The sequence below is a fragment of the Pezoporus flaviventris genome, unplaced genomic scaffold (genome assembly GCF_033815535.1).
Source record: "Pezoporus flaviventris isolate CSIRO_AGI_PZ_B2104156 unplaced genomic scaffold, CSIRO_AGI_Pfla_v1 ptg000036l, whole genome shotgun sequence".
Classification (NCBI taxonomy): domain Eukaryota; kingdom Metazoa; phylum Chordata; class Aves; order Psittaciformes; family Psittacidae; genus Pezoporus; species Pezoporus flaviventris.
The window spans coordinates 8,768,079-8,787,845 of NW_026892584.1; the positions used below are offsets into that span (position 1 = coordinate 8,768,079).

At 37.6% G+C, this 19,767-nt stretch overlaps 1 protein-coding gene across 1 annotated transcript in view; it reads right to left on the reverse strand.

The window, feature by feature from the left end:
- ABCC8 (ATP binding cassette subfamily C member 8) overlaps positions 1-19,767 on the reverse strand; it is a 76,546-nt gene that overhangs the window by 46,666 nt on the left and 10,113 nt on the right. Inside the window, exons 4-10 of the mRNA XM_061462997.1 lie at positions 19,477-19,643; positions 17,273-17,515; positions 16,258-16,446; positions 12,939-13,103; positions 11,518-11,673; positions 3,930-4,064; positions 3,107-3,269 (exon numbers count right to left, since the gene is read on the reverse strand). Of these exons, the coding sequence (XP_061318981.1) occupies positions 3,107-3,269; positions 3,930-4,064; positions 11,518-11,673; positions 12,939-13,103; positions 16,258-16,446; positions 17,273-17,515; positions 19,477-19,643 (1,218 nt within the window). The remainder of the gene's footprint in view (positions 1-3,106; positions 3,270-3,929; positions 4,065-11,517; positions 11,674-12,938; positions 13,104-16,257; positions 16,447-17,272; positions 17,516-19,476; positions 19,644-19,767) is intronic.

Below are 19,767 nucleotides of genomic sequence, written 5' to 3' on the forward strand. Positions count from 1 at the left end.
GCTTGGCTACTTTATGAATCTCCTCGGAACTCGATAGAGGTTCTAACATCATCTACATATGGTCAAGCTTTCATATGGTCAAGATTTCAGCTGGGCCCCAAGTTATTAATATGCAAACCATGAACCAGTTTCCTCCCTGTCCTTGAACAGTGTCTGTCTTGGTTCCCTGGATTCCCTCACTATAACAACTCATACACTATAGCACTCAGAGGTTATTAAACAGAGGGAGGGTGAGAAGCAAGCAAATACCATTTCTGTACAGGGATCTCTTTTAGATTGGTGAGGAATGTGAGTTGAGAATGCAATAATAACAAGTTATCTGTCTGGGAGCTTGAGTCAGAATCAGAGCTACCATCTTACCCTGTGTGTCTGTCCCCTCTCTCACAACCTGAAGATACTTCAGCATCATCTTTTCATTTTGACCTTTGCTCAAATTTATTTCATGAAGTAAATAATACAGAAAAGAATATAGACTCTGTAGCTTAAATAGAATTAAAAGATCAGTACACATGTAACAGAAAAGAGGCTAGGTACTTCCTTTTTATTTAAACTATGCCCGCCTTTTTTTCCTCCCAGGTATAGGTGATGTTCAGACAGTAAAAGCGTTCCCCAGTTACTTCATCTGAAGTAAAGTGTGATCATCTGACCCACAAATACTTTTAAGCAAATGAATAAGGACTTTTTGAGCCACTGGAATTTGGGGATTGTTCCTTTTCATTTTTATTTTTTTTAATTATACAAGTGTCCAGAATAATAGAATGTTTTTTAAAATAAACCAACCAAAGTTTTTTGGTTTAATTAGATGCAGTCAAAAGCACTTTATTACTGGGGAAAGACAGACTGAAAACTGAGAAAAATGTTTTCAGCTGTTTCTGAATATTTTAGGATAGTAACTATTGTTATTTGCCTCTGAGAAAGCCTGGAGTTACTTGCCTTCTGACAGATCAGGCAAAAATTCCAAGAAATAGGAAAACCCCTCCTTTCTTTGTCTTTTCTGAATATATAGTGTGTACTAAATCCTATCAAAACTGAACATAGGACAATTTTACTAATTGGTATCAAAAATACATAGGAATCTTCTTTGTTACAGAATTCACTGCTGAAACTCAAAAGTTGTCGCCACCAACTTTGCAACCCAGCTTTGATTCTGATGGACACATTTCATTAAAATGATAGAAAGAGTTAATTTCTATAATGGCTTTTATAGTACACATGAACAATTCCATATACATAGAAACTGGATACAGGCACAGAGGGGAGGCAAATGAGATGCAATTTCCATGCATTCTTGAAGTGGAATTTTTTTGTGGTCTAGCCAACACTGTCCTGAAACTTGTAGGCATAGCTTTTGTAACCCAATGCAAATCTATTCCTCATGAATAGAAGTAACTCCAAGCATATTTTTTCATTCATGTTAGTAGCTAAGTGCATTTAGAAAAGAATTCCAGTCTATTCCAAACTGTACATTAAAAAAAAAAAAAAAAAATCTCATTTCTGCTTTCTTATTATTCTAGGAAGTGTCTGCCTTCCTTCTGATCAATAGGACATAAAATCTTGATCAGCTCCTGCCTTTTTCATTCTTTTTTGCCTTTTTTAGAAAAAATTAAATCATACATTTGCTACAATATCGGCAAACATGTTTTGTACTGCTCATGCCTGTCATTCCAATTACACTTACGGTAAGAAACAAAGTAAGTTCTCCTGTTCCCTTTTTAGTCTGCTGAGGTGCAAGTTGGTAAAGATCAGTGTAATTTCATCTAAAGACAAAGGGTGTAAGGACATTCTAGGCTGGAACTATAGGAACCCTTTATAAGCCAAAATTATATGCATCATCAACATAAAAAAGCTGCACTGGTTTACCCCAGCTGAGAAATTATCTGCTGTGTCTTACATAACCATAAATATCACACGCAGTACAAAACAAGAATACAAATATAAACACTGAACATTTAACGAAGCATCAGTAAATATGTATTCTCACATCACTATTTCTTTACAGAACATTCAGTACATTTGGGATGAATGCACCTTTTCCTGGATGTCATAAATACTACTGTAGGGATTTAAAATCAAATAAACCTTCGCAGCTCCTTCAGTCCTGCAGCTGAACCTGTGGCCTTGACTATAAATAGATTCTAATGCCACATGAACCACTGCAGACAAAGGGAGCACATCTGTGCTGATTTGGGTATAGGATGAAGTTTCTGGTCACATCTCTTGGGCAAATGAAATCAAACACTAACCACATTACGAGTTATTTTCCTAAGGAGTAGTCTTCCTTATTAGCCTAGAAGGAATTTGTATAGGAACCTTGTGGCATTTGAATGCTGCTCACTAAAAGTTTCCACTTCGTTAATATCTTATTGTTTGTATGGACAGTGCTCTTCAGTATGACTTTACTAATTCCCTCTAAAGTATCACAGTAGCAATTATATAGGTGCTGCGTGTGATCTCAAATACAGAGTTCAATTGGCCCTAGGTCTTTTTAAAAGTATAATAAATGCCTTTAAGCAGCCTGAAAGAGAACACGCGACAAAAGAATCCAGATATGATATGATATGATGAAACTGCCAGGATTCTCATATTTTTTCTTTCCAGGATATAGAAATGTTCTTAAGTATCACTTTTTTTTTAATAAGAAATCCAAAATTTGAGTAAGAAAGTGTAAGTACCATCTGTTGAGGCTTCAATGCAAAGACAATGCCTGTCATATATTATGATATACTGCATTGTGCAAAATGCAGGAAGGGGAAAAAGGGGGAAAAAAACCCCAAACCCAAACCCTCAACAAATGTTTCCTCCTGAATGCTATGTTACAGAGGAGAGTATTGCTGGCTGAAGGTAGCCTGTGAAACACTTTTCTCTTAAAAGCTTTTGTCCAGAAAACTTAATGCTATCAAGCATTAATCTTGGATTTCTCTTTCAGGCATATTTCCCATACAGGCAAAAATTTACTGAAATAAATGGAAAGTTTGACTAATTGGAAAGTGAGGAGTACAGATCAGAGCCTAAAGCAACTGAAACAATCTCAACAGAAATGGTGAACTCGTTAGTAGCTAATAATGCAGTAGCTGAAGAGTGGATTAGAACAAAGGAAGAGACTTACTGGATATGGAGGTATAAAGGGCAAAAGACTTGAGGCTAGTCATTTCTTTTTGTCTGGTTTCCTCTACACTGCTGTGAAAGATGTGTTCCCAAGCATAGAGTTTAAGGAGTTTAATGCCTCGAAGCATCTCATTTGTCTTCTTCAGTCTCTCATTGGAGTACTCCTGCAACATTTACATACAGATTTACTTAGAGACTATAATTAAAGCATCTGTCCCCTAAACATAAGCATCACACAAAAATTGTATGCAGCCCCTTGTAATCAGTCAGGTATACTTTACTAGTTCTGTCCATTTAGATGTTTTGTTGTTTTCAAAGGTGAGCTCCCCTAGGACTCAAGTGAAAAGGCCATTTGTTTGCACACCTAAATTGTATAGCTTGTACTGAAAACTTTACTCCTCTGGCAGCTTTCCGATCACTTGCAAGGCAGCCTCTCAGAACTTCTACTGCCCAGCACACTGGGCACACTGACAACATACAGAGGAGATCAGAACATGCAGACAAGCTATGACTGGGCATGCTGCTCTGCCCAATGAACATGATATGGAAACAACGATGCCAGGCTTCAGAGCAGCAAGACCACATGAGCAAGAAGCTGTGATCCTGCAGTAGGGAACCTTAACTCTGAGCAGAGCCAGCTGGCTCAGGCACAGTAATACAAAATGGTAATCTTATACTTCCACTAAAGCATAATTGGAAGTTACGCCGCTTTCAGTTTTCAGGCTAGCTCAAGTATCTGTAATTGAATTGTAATTCCAAACACAGACCAACATAAAACTACCAGAGGTGATACTTATATCATGTATGAGTTTGAAGACACTTACCAATGTGCTTCTCTGGGCCTGCGAGAGTTTTGTTGCTACAAAGTACTGAACAGGTGCAAGGACTATGATTACTGCTGCTCCAATTAAGGCACTGATTCCAAGAAGGTAGTACAGCAGAAGAATTCCTACAATTATCTGTTGGGAGTAAAGAAAGTGAAGTGTAAGCTTGAGATGCCTTCACTTTGGGTATGCACCATAAAGACCAATTACAGGGTAACTAGACAGCAGGTTCAAACCCAAAAGCCAATACAGTTAATCCTACACACAAACATCACATGTTGTGCATCACTGGCACAGTGGGGTGTGATCAGTCAGGATATTCTGTCAGAGGACCAAATAAGCTCACCTAGTGTTCGTCCCCAGCTTGCGGATTCTGTGTATTTCTGTTGCATAGACTTCCCATTACATATAGAAGAAGACTGCACAGATTTGGGGGTCTTCTATAATGTAATTCTCACAGCTATTTAAAACAACTTTAAAAACAAATTTGTTAAAAAAAAGTCTTTAAATAAAAATTTCTTTTCACAGAATCATAGAATGATTTAGGTTGGAAAGGATCGTCTAGTTCCAACCCCCTTCCACGGGAAGGGACACCTTCCACTAGACCAGGTTGCTCGAAGCCCTGTCCAACCTGGCCTTGAAAACTGCCAGGGATAGAGCATCCACAGCTTGTCTTGGCAGCCTGTGCCAGTGCTTCACCACCCTCACAAAAAAGAATTTCTTCCTTACATCTAACCTAAATCTCCCCTGTTTAAGTACACCTTGAGATATTCCCTTTAGAGTCATTATTAAATATATTTCCCTATTGGCCAGATGTCATAGCATGCATTTTCTTTAACTTATAAATTAATTTTATTCTTCTTTGGCATTTAAGCATTTGTACACCAGGGAAGAAATTACACCTCCAAGTTTAACAAGAACTCACTAGACTACAACACTGGGACTTCCATAAAGGAGGAATATTTTTTTGCTTACTACAGAAATTAGTAAGGAATATTATTGAAAACAACTGATCTTGCAATTGTTAACTTGATATTATTGCTGAACAGTAAATAAAAAAGGAACATCATAATCATATGACTAAGAACCTTAACTTCAAATGAACTCTAACATAAACTTGCAAGGAGCTGGTTTAGAGATCTACAGCACCAGACTGGCAATAACTATTAAAAAAATGGTTGGAGAGAAGCAGCTTAAAAGACAAAAGTTTTTCTTTGGGTAAATGAGAATCTAGAGACAAAGCCAGAGCCTAGATGGAAAGGGATACTGTAAGCAGCTCAACAAATCCATTCAAGATATACGAGCTACCAATGTTAATTACCAGCATTCTAATGACTGACCCCTGAACAATCTGGAGCACCGACATGCTATGTATTTTTCAGTATAAGCTGATAAATTAATCAGAAAACATGGTGATAGAAAGTTAATTTCATACATCATTTCTCTAATTAAAAAAGTGAAATTTCCTTAAAGCGTTATCTACTGCTCTTCTATATTTGCATGCTTTCATAACCCTCACAGAAACACTATCTTTCCATCATTTTGAAGCTCAGTAGTCATACACCCACCCATTCCCACACATATAGATGAGAATTGGGCATTTCCATAACGAAAAAGCCAGTCCTTAGTTTCCAACCTTCCATGAATTTAAGGCACACAGAAAAAGACAGATTTCTATTTTTCTTCTTTACAATCCTTTGATGCCTCTCTGCAGATGAACTCAACTAATGCAACTCACAATATTTACTTAGAAACATGGTAACATGAAAGTAAAGTCCTGTTATATATACACACCACAGATCTAGTAAGAGAAAAGGTTAAATTGTAGATTAAAAATCTTTAGTGAAAAGTGAGCAATCTGCTTTGATGTGAAATCAGGAAATTCATGAGTGTATGAAGCAAAAGAAAACATGCAAGGCCTCTGTCAGATAGCCCTGGCAGAGCTCCCCTCGAGAACATGAAATGGTCTTGGTCTTTAGAGAACAAGCTATTCATTCCTAACTGCTTCTTCATGAGCAGACAACCTAGGCACTCAAAATACAGAAAAGCATTAAACAGTGCACAGTTAATAGGTGTGCAAAAATAAAAAGTCAGTGCAGAACTCTGACTCCCTGCTTGTTGTATGTCTTTCCCTCACTACCAGTTGATTGCCAAGTACCTTATGGGACTGGCTGGTTCTAGAAACAAGAGTCTCAGCTTCTCACATAGACAAGGGTACAGCTATTCCAGCTACTGGGTCCTGAGGAAGTTGCTAGCTCACAGCTGCTTCTCCAGCTATTGAAAGGGTTAACCTTGCAATAAAATTTCTGTGTTTCGAATAGACTAAAAATGATCCCATTTTCATCTTCTTTATATTGAAATAATAAGGGCAAACTTTTGAAATATATTCATCGTGTATGTGACAAAAAAAAAGTGTGAATACTCATATCTGAAAAACACTGAAATCTGTAAGCACTATTGCAAGTAATTCTATATTTATCACACCACATACTAAACAGACAAGAATAAGAAGTATGTGGATAATATCTGAACAGCGGGAGGATAGTACCTGGCAGATGGAAAGGCTCTCATTAATATTTCTCAGAGGGTAATGATAAAATTTTTAAAAAACTGTGTAATGAAACACTTTCCTTCTCTTTCATCAAAATCCCAAAGCTCTTACCTGCCAGAGATCTATATCACAAGCAAGAAGCTCACCAATAGCTCTTGTTATGTTGTCTTGATTATTTATTGAAGACAGCAAATACTTTCAGCCAGAAACTGCTTTGTGGCCAGTTTTGAAAGAGACAAATGTCCTTTCATTACATCTGTAAGCTATCCCTGCCAATGAACCAGAGATATGAGAATACAGGATTTTTTAATAATCACAATGAAACCAAACAAGGGTGTTTATAAAATGGAGGGGGGGGCAGGGGGGCATGGTGGGGGGAACCTTTTCAGGGCCTCATTTTGCTCCCAGAGTTTGAGCCAAACCTACTGAAGGCATCTTTCAATTGATGGGCAACCCTGGGCCTCTCTTAATGGATTTCAATGTCCTTCAAACAGTAACTTCAAGGCAATGATAAAGCTCCTATTGACCACAGTCAGAGCAGAGATGGAGCTCAAATTATCTGGAGTCTATAGAAAACCTATCTTGTTATGAATGCCTATTAAATAATCCACAGCAGATACTGAAATGCTGATTGTTAAGAGCCATGCAACAATTAAAAATTGTTGTAAATAATAATGAAGCTTGTGCAATTTTTATTAGGCATTTCTTGAACATTCAGTAATTGCTTTGGCTGCCTCACAAAACAAGGTATTGAATGAATGTTGTGGAAACATGTTTGACAGTGCGATTGAGTGTGTCCTCAGCAAGTCTGCTGATGACACCAAGCTGTGTGGTTCGGTTGATACGCTGGAAGGAAGGAATGCCATCCAGAGGGACCTCGACACACTTGTGAGGTGGGCTGATGACAACCTTATGAAGTTTAACCATGCCAAGAGCAAGGTCCTACACCTGGGTTGGAGCAATTGCAGGCACAGCTACAGGTTGGGCAGAGAAGAGATTCAGAGCAGCCCTGCGCAGAAGGACTTGGGGGTGTTGGTCAATGAGAAAATGAACATGAGCAGGCAGTGTGAGCTCGCAGCCCAAAAAGCCAACCATATCCTGGGCTGCATCAAAAGGAGCATGACCAGCAGGTTGAAGGAGGTGATCCTGCCCCTCTGCTCTGCTCTTGTGAGACCTCACCTGGAGTATTGTGTGCAGTTCGGGTGTCCTCAAAGTAAAAAGGACATGGAACTGTTGGAACAAGTCCAGAGAAGGGCTGCAAGGATGATCAGGGGACTGGAGCACCTCCCGTATGAAGACAGACTGAGGAAGTTGAGACTATTCAGCCTGGAGAAGAGAAGGCTGCGTGGAGACCTCATAGAGCCTTCCAGTATCTGAAGGGGACCTACAGGGATGCTGGGGAGGGACTCTTCATTAGGGACTGTGGTGATAGGACAAGGGGTAACGAGTTAAAACTTAAATAGGGGAAGTTTAGATTGGATATAAGGAAGAAATTGTTTCCTGTTAGGGTGGTGAGGCACTGGAATGGGTTGCCCAGGGAAGTTGCGAATGCTCCATCCCTGGCAGTGTTCAAGGCCAGGTTGGACAGAGCCTTGGGTGGCATGGTCTAGTGTGAGGTGTCCCTGCCCATGGCGGGGGGGATTGGAACTAGATGATCTTGAGGTCCTTTCCAGCCCTAACTATTCTATGATTCTATGTTTTGAAGAAACCTTTGTGACCAACATGACCATCGATTTGTGCCTTGAAATGCCTGCCCATCCACAAAACAGGAGCACGTTTTGACACTGACTGTCCTCATCTGCTGAGAAACACTGCAGGATGAATTTTAATGCAAATATAATCATCTTTTCAAAAAGACTGTAGGAAATCTTTATTAATCTGTGACTTCTGGCACATTAGATCAAAATGCTGTTACAGACTGTGCAATAAAATTGGCTTAATTCTCAGCTGCGCTAGAGCACTCTCTACACTGAGCTGCCAGAGTGGTCTTACAAAAAAAGTACATAAAATTGGCACCTCTTCCATAGTCTGTTTTACTAACAGACTTACAATGGAGACTAAGCCTGGGGAACAATTGGATACTAAGTATTACTGTAAAGCGTCTGACTCTTCTTAATGCCTCATTGCTCTTTCAACATCATTTTACCAGTGCACAATCACTGATTTCTTATTGCAGGGTACGTCTAGTAAGTGGACAAAAAGTATCCTGACATCCAAATTATTACTAACAAACTACCAACTTGTAACCACACTTAATATGAGATTTCATATTGGTTTCTTTTCATTATAGTTATATTTTGCAATGAGAAATCACTATTATAACACACTCCTTGATCATGATTTTGCCACAACCACAGTTTAAAATTATCTTGTTCCCATTTTTCCTCCCCCCATAATTTCAGAGAAACCATCTTTTCTTCTGAAAAATTCCTGCTGATAATTGCTATACCCATCACCCTTTTTCAATTGTAAAAAGCAAAATGTTTTTAACTGACATATAAACCTCTCCAGAGTAGATTAGGAAAACTAGTCTGTACCCCAATGCAATTACTCCTGCACAAGAAAGAGACAAATGCATTTATACTTTAGAGTACACCCACACTATGGCCTGTATAAATATGACTACAATCACTTGAAATCTTATATTTTAACAGGTATAGTTACATACAGCCCACACATGTAGAGTAAATGCAAACGTTAAGCATGAAAGTACAGTTAAAAGAAATCATCAGTAACCTGCTGATTGTTACATGTTAAAGTGTTCACTATCCTGATTTGAGACTTTACACAACTCTCATTGGGGTTAGCAAGAGTTTTATCAGAGCTTCAGACATTTCTTTTTCCTGTGTCCTACTGCAATCTTGGAAACAATCTACTCATCACTACCACTTCTAGATACTAGAAGACATAAGGTAATATAATGTATTTCAAAAACATACAGCAAAAAAGTGAGGACTCCCAGAGTATTTCAAGAGGAAACTAACTTCTTTTTATCCAGAGAATACTCCCCAAGATTGAGACTACTCAAGTGCATGCAAGGTGTATTCAAGAACTCACTATCACTGACAATGGAGAAGGACCTGCATTGCCCCTGCCCAGTATTTTTTTGTCAGTGAGGAAAAAACCAAATCCAGGGAAAACACTTAAGACAAGGTGTTTTTTTTTTTCCAGATTAGGAAATTAATGTGTTTTAACATGCAATCAGATGATTTTAAGACAATCACAAAAGAGGACTTGCTCATTTGATCTGTAGCAGCTTGACAAAAACCTTTGATGAGAACAACTATAAAATCCACTCAATTCTAATATATGTATTTATTGTCAGAAAATAATCTTGATCTCCTAATGGCCAGCAGTCCAGCACCTTACTCCTTGAAGGACATTCACCTGAATGGCTGCCTTTTCTTCCCCATCCCCAGTTTTTCAACATAATATTCTTACATGCTCAACACCTTACAGAAGAAAATCAGTAGTATGGAGGCTGATGGACACCAGAACTCCTAAGCTACACTCCTAAAGCCATGTAAGAAACTGACTGGAAATATGATCTGCCAGTTGCAGTCCATATACAGTGTCATGAAAATTATTTAATTTTTGGGCCAGAGCATGCAGCCCAAAATGCAAAGCTGCTGGGTAGATGACTTGCAGCTTTCTGACTTCCACAGCAGCCAAATCAACCTCTGCATAGTGCTGGAACCAGATCACCTTTGTGACATGAACACAATGAGTTTTCGTCATGTTTTTGAAGCTAAATGATACTTTTAGAAAATACTGAGAGAATTTAAACTTGTCTATTTGTATTTACTTTTAGCATAGAAGCACTCTCGACAAAAATATACCAAGTAGCTGAAAGAAAGCAGAAAGACTTGCAGGGTACTGTATTAATATCAGATGAAACTATGTGCTTTACTGACAGCTTTCCCAGGAAATTTCTAAACGGGAGTGCAGAAGCTTTCTACAGTTTTGTTTAAGTACCGGCTCTTCCAAACTAAGTAATTTACACTTTTCCACCATTTCAGTAAGCAAGAACTTTGAAAAATGAGCCAAGGCTGTGCTGAGATTTCTCTGACCTCCTACTGCTCTGTGTCTGCTCTACCCTTTTACTAGCGTAAACTCAATCACATGGTCAATGAGATTAACCACTTCACAGACTCAGAGGAATATGACTTCACTGAAACAAGACTACTTTTAATCATATGAGTGTTTCAGCAGCTCTGCAAGCTCATGTGACACAGTGCACAGACTATAGAGCTGGAACAATAGAGGATGTAAAAATACTGTATTTTCATGTCAGACACTGCGTACGAACTCCAGTTTCAGTATGGGAACAGGTTTAAGATTAATTTAAATCAATTGTGAAAGTGCCCTCTAGGAGTCTGCTTTTCTCTTCTTAAAGATTCTATAAGACACAGCTGTAGTTCACTGGGCATTACAAAAGGCTACAGGACACGGAACTAGGAGTCACCAGGCAATTGAGTGTGACTCAGAACAGAGATCTGCTCTGTTATGCACATGGGACTGAAGGGATAAGAGCAGTATTTAGAGACAGGACCAAATACACCAGAGAGAACAAACCAGCAAAACTGTTTCATATAACAAATCAATCTGTGGAATTTCATATGCTATAATTTGTCATCTATTATGCAGCAGCAGTCTTGAGGGATGTGTAAAGGATCATCCATAAGCAAACATATTTTTGAATAAACGGCTACTTCTCTTGCTTCTGCTGGGATTCAGGAAACAAATGATTACAGTATAGTCCAATTAACTCCCCTGATGTAATAAATGAATGCTCTGGAATTACGCAACCTGCTGCACTCTATAAATTCTTGCTACAAATGCAAAGCATGTTTGGCAGCAGCAAAAGCTTAATAGGATCCTAAATATCTACAATCCTGTCACAGATGTGAAATATATTACATACAATGTTTCTAGATGGTAATAGCTTGAAATCTTATTTATTTTTTATCTTTAATAAGCAATCAACCACCACAGACTGACACACATTAATAACAAAAGCATGTTCCATCTCCTTACCTGTACTGGCATAGCCCAAAGGTTAGGGCAGAGGAAAAAGAACCACATCAGCTGATTTGTGTCTATGGCAACAAGGTTACAGATCTGACCTGCAGTCATCTCCCCCATAGACATGTTGGAAGTTGAAAGCTGCATAATTTTATTGTATATTTTTGTCTGTAAGAGAGATCAATAGGTGTTAGCATATAGAAATAAAATAACATTTTTAGCTCCGCCTAAAGCAAAGGTGTAGTCCAGCATGCTGAGGGAAACCAACATTCCCAGTAACATGAATAAAAAGCTTCAAGTTTGGTCTTCTATATTATGACAAAAAAATTTAAGCTACTGTGTTAATTATTCACCCACAAAAAGGTTAGAGTGATGTCTAGAAATTTCAATTTGAATAATTTGAACGCTCCAACTGCTGGTGTTACCTCATCCTCTGGGTACTATCAGTGCAGAGAACACAAAGCTTTTCTTCAACAAAATTAATGTAGCACTGTTTTCCAACAGTTCCCCTTTTACACTTGCTGTAGTCCACATATTTTTGACTTAGTTGCAGCTCTTCTGCTTGATAAAAGACATGCATTTTTTAATCTATATACTCTGGGTCAAATTTTTACTTGGTTAGAGATTTTCTACTTCACTCTAATAAGGGAAAACCAATGGATGGAATCCAGAAGTCTGGCAACTGACAAGTGCTTCCAAGTGTAAGATAAAAGAGAATTAAACAATTATACTGCTAATGAAAGCATTCATCCACCACAGAGACTCTCACAGGTTCTATGTAGTCCAGTGGATAAATAGTGTTAACTTAAAAGGCTGGCTTTCAAGCTGGCAGAGGGTAGGTTTCAGCCAGTGTACTTCACAATATCATACTGTAATCTTACCCCTAATTCTCTTATTTCCAGTCACAGACCTTGGTATACTACATAAAACTTTGATCTGCTGTTCACAGTTATACAATGATTATGAACTCCATTCTCCCAGTCTTACTTATGTTCAGTAACTACAGACTCTGCAGTGCCTCATTGATTTTGTGGCATGACTATGGAATAAGATACTAGTACATGCATTGGGAATACACTTATCCTTTTGTCCAAAGTTTATTTAAAGTACATCCTAAAGCTGTATTAGTTGCATGGGATGTTACAAAAGTGCACCTGTGAGATGGAAGAGGTGTAGCTCACAACCTAGATTCTTTCAAAAGTTACATTCAGTTTTACGGTCAGCATATTTATGCTTAAAGAAAAAATACAAACTAGAATACAAATAAATGTTTATATAAAATAAATAAGATGCAAAAGAAACAATGCAGGTCTACGTTACATTCAATGCATTTCAGTAGAGAAGTGTTTCAGAATTTAACTCTTATAATGCTAATTTGTATTTACAAATACACATATGATTTGATGAAAAAAAGTTAATAATATATTGGCTACCTGTATTGCACCTCTCAAGTTGATTCCTGTTTCAATGGCAACGTAGTATGATGCTTGGAGAAATGTCCTTTGTAGTAGAAGAGCAAAAAATAAGAGCACAGCCAACACATAAGCATTGGACAGAAACTCTTGAGATGAAATAAAGAAAACACCAAGAATTTTAGTCTATAAAAAAAAAGAAAGAAATAAGGTACAATGGTAATCTAATTACAAGTTTTGCAGTATTAATAAGCAGAGGTAACCACAGTTTGTTAATTTGCTACAGATTGTGCTATATTGTATTAAAGACAGTAATAGAAGTAGCATAATTTTAATGCTGTCCTACATATACGTTTGGCTAGTACTACTTACTGCAGCTAATAACACTTTTTACTGTATGTAAAAGAATACCATTTTTCACCAAATTACATTTTGACAAATCATGTTTATCTAGCAATGAGATTTTGGTGCAGTGTCAATTCACATTAAAACATTATCTAATAGATAACCAAACATTATGTCTTCTAGTACTCACTTACGAGCAAAGGAGGACTTAAACATACATACATAAATATCACACACACACACTTGGTGAAAGCACCAAGATATTTGCCAAGTCTTGGATGCATTACCAGGCCATTATGGTTTACAGCATCACCGAGCATCAGTGTGTTTAAATTACAATAGTTGTCTAAGTACACTTGTCAGCCCATAGGACACACAAGGAAATAACTGAACATCTACCAAACCTTTTGATGCAAAAGGCAAACAACCTTGTTTGAGAAGCTGATGGAATTAATTAGATGTTTTAGTTTCAGAAATGGCTTTGGGGACATTCAGTGTCCCACTTTCCTGATGACTTTAGGATATTACCACTTTTTAAAAGTGACAGTAGGCTCTACGCAGTAAAAGGCTGAGCAAAACACCACTATTTAAACACTTCAAAGACCCTAGGCTCATACAGTCTTAAATATCAATACTGGGCGTTTTGCTACACTGGGACCTATGACCATTTTAAATAACAAGTCTGTAGGTTTGGTGTATCATTTGTATGTTTCCTGTCAGCAGATATTCCTAGTACTGGAACTGCTAATCCTATCATTGTACAATGTTGAAGATGCTACCAGCAAAATGTAAAGGTTATCGTTCTGTCAGTCTCTTCTTCGGTGTGAAATGATTAACACTCAGAGAAGTTCATGTCATAAGAATGTTCTGGGGCAGCCATAAATATTGAAACTGGAGTTATAAATAAACATGAAGAGAGTGACAGAATTTAAGATGCCATCATGCTCTAACTGCAGCACTAACTAAAGTACTTAATACTGCCTATAACACCTACATGATCTCAAGAGTTCCAGCTCCATAGTAGTTTATATCTCTCACAGGGGGTCTAAGGAACAGAGCAAATATTATCTTTTAGGATTTAACTCTTTGTATTCAGTTTCTCAAACAAAATTTCTGTTTGAAAGATACAATTGACTCATTACAACATCTCCTCAATCCAAACTATTTAAACAAAAAAAAGGTCACATTAAGGGATGGGTAAAAGACGCTCTTTGCTGTGCTCACAGCTTACTTTGTTTGTCAGACTCTGTCCCATTGTATGGCAATTCTTTCTAATGCCCTCAAACTCAGCAGCACATCAGACACAAACAGTGTTTCCCTTCAACTTCTCTTTGCCTTTTTAAGACTGTTTTAGAAGGTTTGCTTCTCACACCTCCCAGGAGCTGTGCTACATTCTTCCTGTAGCTTTCAAGAACAAACGATGAATAAGGCAAGCTTCTCCTTTCTTGACTTATTACAAGTAAGAATATAACATTCCTAGCAGTAGAACTCATGTATTTGTTTCTGAAGTAGACCCAGTTGGCTAGGTATGTGCATACACGTGGGGGTTTTCCTGAACACTCCAGTCTATTTACAGATGGTTTAAATAGAAAGTTTTCATACATCTCAGAAAGATACTTCATATAATCCAGCAAAAGCAATTTTCAAATGTAAAGGTAATTAGCCTCTTAACAGAAAAACTAAATAAAAAATGCATATAAACCAGGTCAAAACAGGGAAAAGCCTCTTGGAGACCTTTCGCTAAAGGTAAAATACACCCTTAAATATCATTCATGGTTTATCAATATATTGCTTTTAGGTGATCCCCAAACAGTGAAAATGGCAACAAAAAGGCTACCATTTAGCTAGACACAGATGATGTCAAGGCTGGATGAGGCTCTTGTTTAGGGCCTATCTGGACCACACCTGAGCTTTTTTCACGCAGAAGCACTAGCTAACACTCTAACAGGAAAATTTAATAGGATAATCCATAAATTGTGATTTGGTCTTATTTCAGCTGAATCAGTGTTCCAAACAAATTATCAAGAATCAGAGCTCAAAAGCTTCCACAGTACTTTGCTGCAACATAGCCCTACAGTCTTAATATTTTCATGTCCTGCTTTAAATGGTTTCCATTGAATCTACTTGCTATATTAAAGTTTCCAAATATTAGGATAAGGATTGCAGAATGGGTAAACAATTAATTTTAGCCTGAGGCCTTTCTCAAGTTTTCTGCAAAGCATCTGGTGTATTTCAATATTTACAGTGGACCTAATCCAAACCTTACTTGAATGAATGGGTATATTTCCATTAGTGTCAATAGACTTAGAAAATAAGGTCCTATATCAAACGGTAAGTGAGCTGCAGAAATAAACTGATCTTTCTCATAGAAATCCAGCCCGAGTTATATGTACATTATACTGAAAAGGTGCCTCCTGAGTTGTCTTTTTTTTTTTTCTCAAGTTAATCAAGAAGTATGTCTGTTTCTTCTTGGGAAACGTTTATTTAAGTAGCATCATTTAAATACATGTTTCAGTTGATCTTTCAAAACCAATGTCCCCAAAGGCACTAGTGGAAATTCTTCATCACAGTTGAACTTCTTGGCATTTTATTGTGATGACAAAAGCCTGCTTTAATCCTCTTAGACAACACTCGTTTTTGGAAATTAAAAGCCAAGCCTATTAAAAAGATACTTTTTCCTTTCTGAAAAACATTTAGTCACATACGTGATTTAGTTGCTACTCAAGACTCTACCTAAAATCCTTATGTTTCTAGTGGGATTCTGGTTGTGCTTCACCATTATCTTGAATGAGGTTATTTTCCAGAACGCAAGCCTGACTAGATGCTGGGTAACATACCTGCTCCCCATCAGCATATAAAAGCAGTAATAGGCAGTACATACATACTATCATTTCTAGCATTCACAAATACAGTGTAGAGTCACTTTCTTTACTGAGACTAAATAATAGTCATAATATTACTTCTTTGACTCTATTTTATGACATTTTGACAGTACCTGCGGGCGGATGGTGTTATTTCCTTTTCCAACATTGTAAACAATCCCAGAGATGCAGAGGGGACCAGCAAATCCAAGCAAGTCAGCCAGGATACGGAATGTGCTACTGAGAAGTAAGGGTCTTCCAAAAGCACAGCAGAGAGCACGCCAAATTGATCTGGATCCTTGTGGAGATGACATCCTTCTGTTCTGTTTAGAAAAAAAAAGAAAAAAAAAGACAATAATAAGGATTAAATTATATTAACCTTAGGTCTGACAATTACTGGTATTTTTACCCCTGCTTTAATTCACTGACAACCAGTTGCAATCTTGGAGCTAGAAAAGCACAGGAACTACAACTACTGTTTCATTTGTTTTTACAGAGGCAGAACAAAGCATTATTCTGCTCCACAAGAGGAACTATGATTTCTTTCCTACCCTTAAAAGGGATCAAGCAAGTGTGTTGTTTGTGGGTTGATGGAAGAGAGAGTAAAAAAGAGAAAATTGACAGGTTTTGTTCTCCTGTGAACAGAGACTGGAAACCTACACTCTTTTCAGACAGGATGCAAAAGACTTCTCTTAAAATCCTGAATACATTCAGCTCCCAACAGGGAGTTAAACTGCATTTGATCTGAGGTAGTTTCGGCCCTGAATTCTCCCACGGGCAAACTGCAACTGAAATAACATTGGAAAAAAAAGTTCTGTGAGGCCTCATTGACTCTTACTAGGAAGAACTATAATGGTGTTCAGTAAATACAGTCTATAATTACTTGACACAGAAAAATAGAGAATATACGGACTTACATGCATTTAACCAGTAATGTGTTTGATATGCATGTTTAGGTAGAGAAATTTCATTATTTGTACAAGGTACAACTGAGTATGTGACCTCTTTGTCTATGGTGAGCTATGCTAACAGATACTTCATTTGCATCATATCTGCCAATATAATTTTATACCATGCTTGCAGCATAAACAGTCATGAAAGATGCAAGCACTGAGTAACAAGATGGACACAATTCCATGCTTTGCATACCTTCTGTGCTTCAAAGGCCTCATTAAGGCGAATATAATTGGTCAGAGCTCTCATAGCAATGGGAAGCTTGCCTATAGTTTTCAAGTCTATTGGTTTTTTATGGGCGGTCTTGATGAATGTATTCATCCACCAGTACGTTCCTTTGGATAACAGATTCACAAATGGCTGTAAGAATCTAACACCAAGGTCCTGGAGATCCTCAGGAGGTTTAACTTCTTTAGGAGTTTTGAAGAAAACATACCGCTGAAATTCAGAAAAATACCAAAAGAATCACACTGAATGCATAGAAAATAAAAATTCACAAAGAACAGACAAGAGATAAAGGACATTGCAGATAATCAGTGAGTCAGTCTTGGTTTCTCAAAAATACTCAAAAAAATTAGGCATTCAAATTCAACCAATACAGCAATCCAGTTCCTTCAGATACTAGGAAAATCAGAAGTATCCAGTCCAGAAATAAATCATCCTAAACACTACTAGTTTGTTTATGAGGTACAAATTGATATGCTTGTACAAAAAAAAGTATTCACCTTACATTTCAAATAGTACAGCCCCAGCCTCTCACTCTGAGTTCCAGACAGCACAACATGAGGTATATAAGCTTAGGCACAGCCCTGAGGCTACCACAGGGATTCATCTTCCATACCATACTGCGTCACATTTGTTAGCTCAGAACGTGGAGCTACCTGTGCTGTCCTGAACGGGTCTCGCAAACCACTGAACTAGGGAGGTGCATATGGCACAAACAAATGTTTTCACTGGCTTAAATGCCAAAACAGCAAGGGAAGACTGCTGATGATTTCCTGTTGTCAAGATAAAACTAGGATTTCTGGATATGCTTCACTGCTATATTTTCTCCAACCATAGATGGAAAATAATTCACAGATCCTAGAAAATATGGTGATGGGGTTGGGAAAGGCCATCTAGAGGAATAATGGGAACAGCAGAAGGAAGGGGAAGGTACAGTTGGGACTGAAAGTCTAGCAAGTCAATCTTTTGTCTTCTGGAAGAAGATGTGGGAAAGCAAGAGAAAAAAAGGTGAAGCCAATGTCTGATGGTTCTGCTCTCTTCCCCTTCCCACCCCTCAGCACTGGTCAACTCTCCCTCCTTGCATCCCAGTCCTTTTCTTCAGCTGCTGCAGCAACAAGCCTTGCTCTCTGAATTCTGCCATAGAAACAGTGGGCAGTGAGAAAACCCATACTGCTGGCTAGTTCATTTTATACTTCAATGACATCCTTTAACAATTAAAATCAAGCAAATACAACATAAAAAAAGATTACAACAGGCAGTGACCATTTTTCACTCTTCTTTGTGACTTGTAATTCCACAGTGATCAAATATAATTTAATTATGCAGTTCTGTTATGAGGTTTATGAGCAAGTCTCTCTAATGTCACAACTGAATTTCACTTTTCTCACAAGCTAGTCCACTGATTTTCATTTACGACATAAATACTGAATGTCCAGAATTGAGGTTTTAGTTCCTCTTTCTTTCAAAAAATGTTACTGAAAAGGCTGCTTTAAGATGTATTCTTGTCATAAGTTACCAAATAAATATACAGACACACAAAATCACTCAAGAAAATCATAAAAGAACAAAGACAGATGCAATTCACACTGCTGAATGCGTTACTGGGAAGAGTTCATACACTAATGTGAGGAAAGCAGCAAGAAAATTTACATGGAAAAGTTTCTTTCCCTCCTGCGAGTAAGTTTAATTTCTGCATACAACTAAGTGACAGACAGAAGACGGGAAGAACTCTGGCCAGATAGCAACCCCAGTTGCCCCTATAAATTGATATATTGTCAACTGTGATTGTCTCCTGGAAAATGGGAGACGCTATTTGTGTGTCTAAGATACTTTTTGGTGGAGCAGACAATCCCTTTCACCCAGTCTTTACTTCCATCAGAAATACTTGTTTCTGATCACTGAAACTGCAAATCATAATAGACATTTTTAAAACAAACTTGAAATTCATCTTAATTTAACTGCAGTGGAGTCTGGCATTTTTTTTAAATTACAGATTCAACTGGCCTAATAAAATTGGGTTAACTTGAATTCTCAAATATATTTCTAAGTGGATTTTTCTTTCCCCTTTAGAAATGCATTTCACACAAAATACCCAGCAAGAGGAATACAGCCAAAACAAAACAACAAAACACACATATGAAGACTTTATGGAGACTTTTATGATACTAACGTACCCTCACCCTGATGACATTGATTTCCACAGCTAGTAGCATTCCATATAAAACAACCAGGAGTCCTGTGAGGCAAAATCGAAGCTGAGAAAATCCAACCCCATTATCACAGAACTTTACAAATTTGATGGTTTTAGTTATGAAAGCTAAAATCCAGTAGAACAGCAATGCTGTAGGGAAAAAAAAAAGAAAAAAAAAGTCAGCTCCACAGTTGCAAAAATATACAATAATAATATTAAATATTCATTCAGAAAGAATGCAACAAATATATATATAAAACCAGAGAGTGGTTTT